The 6,828-nt window shown below is 44.6% G+C and overlaps 1 protein-coding gene across 1 annotated transcript in view; it reads left to right on the top strand.

The window, feature by feature from the left end:
* The window catches only part of CYYR1 (cysteine and tyrosine rich 1), a 28,157-nt gene extending 21,683 nt beyond the window's left edge, over positions 1–6,474 (top strand). The window contains exons 3-4 of the mRNA XM_054518604.1: positions 1,605–1,762; positions 6,257–6,474. Coding sequence (XP_054374579.1) covers positions 1,605–1,762; positions 6,257–6,390 — 292 coding nt within the window. The 3' untranslated portion in view covers positions 6,391–6,474. The remainder of the gene's footprint in view (positions 1–1,604; positions 1,763–6,256) is intronic.
* The last annotated feature ends 354 nt before the right edge of the window (positions 6,475–6,828 follow it).

Here is a 6,828-nt window from a genome sequence, read left to right on the forward strand (position 1 = left end):
CGAGCAGACGATCAGCATTTTGAAAAACAGGCCTGCTATGTTTTCACATGCTTCTGAGGGGAATCTAAACAATGGTTTAGACTCCTCTTAATATCTGTGGTAATGCAGGGCCTGTTGTATTCTCTACATTGCAATAATTCCTAGTGAGGCTTGTTCATGCTGATAAACTATCAATTTAGATTGATTAAAATATTCAGTAGAAAGGTTGCCAGCAAGGTTCCAATTTGGAGTCTTTGCTGAAAGATGAGGAGAGGCACAAAGTAAGAATATTTCTGTCAAGTCACTGGGCTTTTTTCATGAAAGGGTAGGCTATAAATACCATCTTTCATATAACATGCTTAACTGCCTGTAGCTGGCAACTAACCTGAGTGAAGTAGGGTTCATCAAAAAGGCTGATTTTGCTCTCAGTATTATTGGAAGCTCTTCAGTATGTCTTAGTGAGGTTCTTTTTTTTGAGGTTTTCCAAGGTTTTTCTCCAACATGTGAGTACAATAAAGCTTTCTTTCCTTTCTCTGTATTAAAATTTCAAGGAAATTCTGATTCATTATTTCAGGAGCTGAGTTAAATTCTTTTCTCTGGATCATTTTAAAAGAATTGTTTAAGCCTCAAATATGTGTGCTGGCTAGAGCAGCAAATGTGTGAAATGGTGGTGTTGCTTTGCTTTATGCTGCTAATCCTTGAGAGGAGGATGCTGTCCTTACTCTGTGGGCTCAGATGCACAGCAGAAGGACTTCTTGACCTAGAACAAAACAATGACAATGTTCTGTGAAAGTATATCATGCACGTGGATGCTTCTGAAATATATTGCTGGGGATAACTTAGGCTTTCTTTCCAAAAGAAAATCATACCAATATGTCACTGTGATATTTTCTGAAAAATCCCTTTGCCAGGATTTTTCTCCTGAGAAGCTGAGAAGCCTCAGAAAAGAAATGTAAACAATAATTATCTGATTGCTTTGGAATGTGGTCTGGAGGTTGTTTACCCACAGGTGCATCTTTGGTTCCATGTGGATTGTTTTTACTTAATGACCAATCACCATCAGTTGTGTCAGACTCTGAGGAGTCAGTCACGAGCTTTCATTATCATTCTTTTCTAGCCTTCTGATGTAGCCTTTCTCTTTCTTTAGCATAGTTTTAGTATGTAATTTCTTTTAATATAATATCATAAAATAATAAATCAGCCTTCTGAGAACATGGAGTCAAATTCTCGTCTCTCACCTTGTGTTGGGGACCTCACAACACCACACCAATGCTTTTCAGAAAAAAAAGAGAGCTTACATGATGAGGGAAAAGGAAAGAATTATTCCTCATAATGTAAGTAAAAGTAGATAAATTTAGATGGTCCTAAAACGGGAGGATTTAATATATGATAAATCAGCAGAGTGATCTGGCACAATTGCAAAGGTGACTTTGAAAGAATTTCTCATTTTCTTTTCAGATGTCTTTCATTTTTCATATTCACGTGCCTTGATGGATCAAAATTTGAGCCATTTTCAATAATTAATATGCATTTTTTCCCACATAGAGGCTGCTCTTGAGAAAATAATTTTGCTTTGTAAACGTTATTTGTCTGAGTCTGACTGCATGTCTCCATTCCCCTTGCAGAGGCACAGCTATAGCTGGAATAGTTTTTTGCATAGTATTTATGATGGGAGTGCTTGCTGGGATTGCCATCTGTATCTGCATGTGCGTGAAAAGCACCCGTGAGACTCGAGTAGGGGTCATCAGAGCAACGCACATCAACACCATCAACACGTACCCAGGTAAGGAGGCAAAGGGACAGCCCTGCAAGAGTGCCTGTGGTCATGGCAGGAGTGTTATCCTTGGAGTGTTATCCAGCTCCACACTCATGATCTGGTTATTAAAATTCTTAGAAATGCCTCTGCCCAAATTAAGATGCAAACGAGACCATATGCCAGTGACAATAGCATGGATTTGGTCTGACACGAGAGAGAAAGAAATAGAAAATAGGTGGGGGGACAGAAAGGTAGGTGACAGACAGAATAAGGAAAATATCATCACTCCCATGGATCCCAACGATGTTCCATTGATCCTTTCCAGCTGGTCTTCTTGGTGATGATGGTCCCCCCTAAAAGTATAGAATCCAATGGGATAATATGGCTCAGGCCAGGAAGGAAAACCCAGGCACTTTCCTGGGGCAGGGGGAGTTTTCCATTGTCCCTTGCAACAGACTCTGGGTTCATTGCATCACATGTAGTCCTGTGGTACAAGGCTTCAGGAATGACTCTGGGGGGCACTTTGGTGGGGAGGGGGTCTTTGATGGATTATGGCACTCCCTCAGCTACCTCTCACATGTCCCATGGATGTCACCTGTGGGGCTGGGGGTTCCACAGCTATAATAAAGCCTCTAATCTGGCCTTATTATCGAGCAGTGCAAGATAGCCCGGGAGCCCAGTCCTCAGGGAGACTGGCCAATGCAAGGAGCCAGCTGCACATGAACAAGAACAAATACAAACACCAGAACACTAAAGAAGAAAGTGGGTGCCCGAAAGCTGGGCTAGCTCGAGGCCGATTGCTGTGGGCTGCCCTCTAGCAAGCTTGGTGATTATCAGCTCTTTAGTGATTGCAAGCTCTCTTAGGATCTCAGCTCTTGCTTGCTAGGTAGGGAGCCCTTGGCTGAGGCTGCAGCAGAGGCGAGAGAGGAGAAGGAGAGGTCCTGGCGTTCCACAGCGATGGTTTTATTGGGGGAGTCTGTGAAGGGTCCCAGTGGCAGCTCTTCTGTCGAATGGGCTAAAGTAGGCCCCTTTTATAGGGTTAAGGGGAATCCAAACTTGACCAATAGTAAGGGTTAAGTAACATAGCCTATAGGGTTACAGAGATAAGCTTTGGGGTAGGGGTCAGGGAACTTATGTTGCTGTCTCAGCAGTTCCTATTGTTTGATTCTCCATGGGGCCTTAGCCAGGTCCATGGGATTTACTACACACACAGCTGAGCCGGTTTGTGTAAGGGAGGATGGGTGCTCACTGCCTCTGACCAGAGGTTACACCCAAAACCTCCTGCCCCTCCTCATTTTGGGGGGGGGGGTAACCTGGCTTCTGTGGGTTGTGGTCTCCCCCACCCCAAACTCAGCCAGGGAAGAATCTCTGCTGGGTTTGGCTTTCTTGTGCATACACTCTCTTAGCCTTGTTTTGTTTTTCCCTAGGCCTGAGATGATTGAACAATAGCATCTTATCTAGGTGGTTTAGCTTCCAGTCTAAAGTTTCAGTCAGGTTTCTTCAGGGAGGCTTCTTTGGTTATAGCTTCTTTATACAGTTTTTGTTATAATGGGCAAAACTCTTTGATATCAGTGTTTGAGGCATGAACTATTTCAGTCTCTGACACAAAGTAAATGGGGAATGTGACTACAGCAAGAGGCTCTTCTCAGTCTGGAGGGGAACAGCACAGCTCCTGCTGAGAAAGGCAGGACAGCTCAGCATGCAGTGTCTGGCGGCACAGCTCTGTCTGGGAAGGTTTATTCAGCTGCTGAGAGGGCTAAGGAGATCTGGCCAAGGTGACACACTTCACAGATGGGTGGCTCATGGTGCCTGCAGGAGTGTGTCAAACCCTTGCTCAGGGCAGTGCTGCATTTTACAGGACAAACCATTTCCCTGTGCTGGAGGCTCTCTGGCTATAGATCAGTTGTTCTTCTTTAGTGTTCTGGTGTTTGTATTTGTTCTTGTTCATGTGCAGCTGGCTCCTTGCATTGGCCAATATAATGGAGGCCAGGCATATCACAGAAGGGGGAGAACCTGGGCAATAAGGTCTGTGGACCGTAGTGCAAAGGCTTTGAGTGGTGGTGTGGAGTCTAATGCACCCTGAGCTGTTTTTTGCCCAGAGCTCACAAGCATTGCTGGGTGCTGCAGGATCCCAGGTGAATTCTACAAAAGTACATGGGCATCTCTGCAGGATGTTCTGTACTGCATGTCCCAGCAGGAGGGACTGCTGGCCAGGAGGCAGTGCTCGATCTCTGCATCCATCTGGCATCATGCCTGAACTGGAATTTGGAATACAAATTTGGACAATGGTTATAAAATCATAGAATGCACTGGGTTAGGGTGGACCTTAGAGATCACCTAGTTCCACCCCCCCCCCAGTCCCAGGTGGGGACATGGTGCTGAGGTACCTGTTTGTGCCTTAGTCAAAGTTAGCTGAGTGTTGGACCTGCTCAGTGCAAGCTTCTCTGTGAGTTAAAATTGTTTTGATGTAATTTTTTTGAGGTGCAGGCAGCAGCAGGAAGGCACAGGGTCTGCAGCATCCCAGGGGACAGTAGGGACCCCTTGTGCCTCTGGGGCAGTGCAGTTGTGTCCAGAGTAAGTGTGAGCTGGTACCTACGGCTGTGTATGAGCCAGCTTGGTGTAGAGTCACCCACTGCACCGCACTTGTCAACTTGCACCACTCTAGGAGCACCAAAGGAGGTGGCACCAAGCCAGCTGGGGTCTGCAAGACACATTTGCCTCAATTCCACATCTACCATATGAAAATGGCCATATTGTTGAAGAGAAAAGCAGACCCTGGATGTAGCATAATGGTCTTTAGGCAATTCAGTGATATTGTTAATTACAAATTCAGGAGCAATTGCCTTGGGATAACTTTGGGAGTTCATTGTAATAAAACACAGAGGTGTTCCATGCATGAAGTCTTGTCATCCCACTCCTAGAGATCCTACTTTTATAGTCCCTCCTGTTGCAAAGGTTGCAGAGAACCTGAGTTGCATTATATATACTTATCAATAAGCTATGCAATACTTTTTATGTATTCCTTTATTGTACCAGCTCTAATGTCTGTTTTCTCCCTCACAGCATTAGGTTCCATTTAGACTGAAAGCATCTGTAATCACCCTTATAATTTCAATGTTATTTTGTGTACAGAGATGGGTATGAAAGAAAATGGCATTATTAACCATTAATTGCTGAAGAGTTACTTCAAAAATAAATAGTTGCTGCAAAGCTGTAAGAACAACAGCAAAATGAAAAAACTCCAGGGCTGTAACCTTTTCCTCCCCAAGTCTGTTCCTGCAATGACACACCCTTATCTCTCAATCTCCAGGCAGTTTGACTCTACACCTCAAGGCCTCTAGTTCAAGCATCAGTTTGAGCAGCTCTTCCTCTCAGCAGCAGGTTTGGAGGATGGGGAAGCTTGGAAATGTTTTCTGTGTTCCCTGCTGTCATGAACACTTCTGGAATAATGACTGACCTGGTTTGGCTGCGTGGCTTGTGGCCAACACTGCCCTGCCATTACCTGCTTTGGACAGGAACAGTGTGATGAGGATGCTCTTGCTTCTGCCTCAGCCACAGCAGCGGTGTAGTGCTCAAGAGAGCAGAGCATGCTTTTCATGGCACAGTGGGATTTGAGTCTCTTCCCCCCATCACAAACATCCTTGGTTTCTGTTCCACTCTTTGCTAGTACTGTTTTGTTGCCAGTCTGCCTGAGACATCTACAGAAGGGATAGGAGAGCATCTGTGGTGACATAAATGGACACATGAGCAGACTCTGGACCTTAAAATTTGTAGAGAATACTCTATTTGGATGCTGACACAGAGCCCTTAGTTCTGCCTATCATTCTGCAGCATTCACTGTCTTTTTTTGTCAGTGAATGAATCCTTTTTCTTTAACATTATTAGAAGTAATTGAGGAAAAGTTTTCAGCTACTTCTGAATATTTTTGTTGCCTCCTAAATGCCTAATCCAGTTTATGAATGCTTGGCTCTCCTCAGATGTCCCCATTGGCGTGAACAAGGTGAAAGCTTTGCTCTTCCTCGGCCCAAGCTATGCTAAGATGTCTTGCCCTGGGAAGTGTGATGCTGCTGTTTGCCATGGTGTGGCACCTGGAGATCCAGAGGGTGTTTGAGGTGTCTGTGGAGATCAAGAGCCCTGACTGCTTCATTTTGACATGACATAAATCCCTGTTGCTGCTGAAGGAAGTGGAAGGGAATGGATCTGATGAACTCAGCCTTTCTCTCCTGAAAATGTTCAGCTCTACCACGTTTGCCTGGTATCATCTGCCATACAGGCACTCAAACACTGTTACTGGCACAGCCTATTGGTAGGCACACAGCTAAGGAGGGGAAGTAAAGGGCAATAAACAATGACTCACATTGATATAAATTGACTGTATAATGGCAGCCTGAAAAAAATGAATGAATTGCCAGGAGATTTTATATCAGTTGCATGCAAGTCTGGATATCAGCAAGAAAATAATTGAAGGCTGCATCGGAAAAACAGTTTTTTAACTCTGTGTTCTTTTTTCTCCCATTTCAGTGGCTCCACCACCATACAGTTATGAACATGAAATGGAGCACCCAGCTGACCTACCTCCACGTTATACTCCAGCCCCACAGACTGTGATACAATATCCCCCACCCCCTCCATACCCTGGATACTCAGGGAAATAATTAACATGGCTTCACATGGATATTGACTGCCTCTTGAAATAGCCAGCACTGCTGGGACAATGCTATTGGCTCAGGGACAAATAGGATTGGGTTTTGCATCAACACATGTGGCCAGGTGTTGAAATAAACTGGAAAGGTTGTCAAGGCAGGATGAATAAAAATACTGTCCGCTCTGGACCATCATGTTTCATGATTAAGCAACATGTGACCAAAGAAACAGTTCCTAAAAGTTAGTGTCTGATGAGTAGTGCTTAACCCCAGTTCTTAGCTTCACCTGCAGCACATGGGAGTGGGGTTTTCCCACACAGGAATGTGCAAGTGGTGCAAACAGTTCAACAAAGTGTTTCCAAAAGCACAAGAGGTGCTGGGGCTTATTCTGGAGGAAAGCATCAACTATTGTCTTGAGGTAACCACTGTGCCCTTCCTTGAAACGAGGGG

The sequence above is a fragment of the Molothrus ater genome, chromosome 2 (assembly GCF_012460135.2).
Source record: "Molothrus ater isolate BHLD 08-10-18 breed brown headed cowbird chromosome 2, BPBGC_Mater_1.1, whole genome shotgun sequence".
In the NCBI taxonomy this organism is placed as follows: Eukaryota; Metazoa; Chordata; class Aves; order Passeriformes; family Icteridae; genus Molothrus; species Molothrus ater.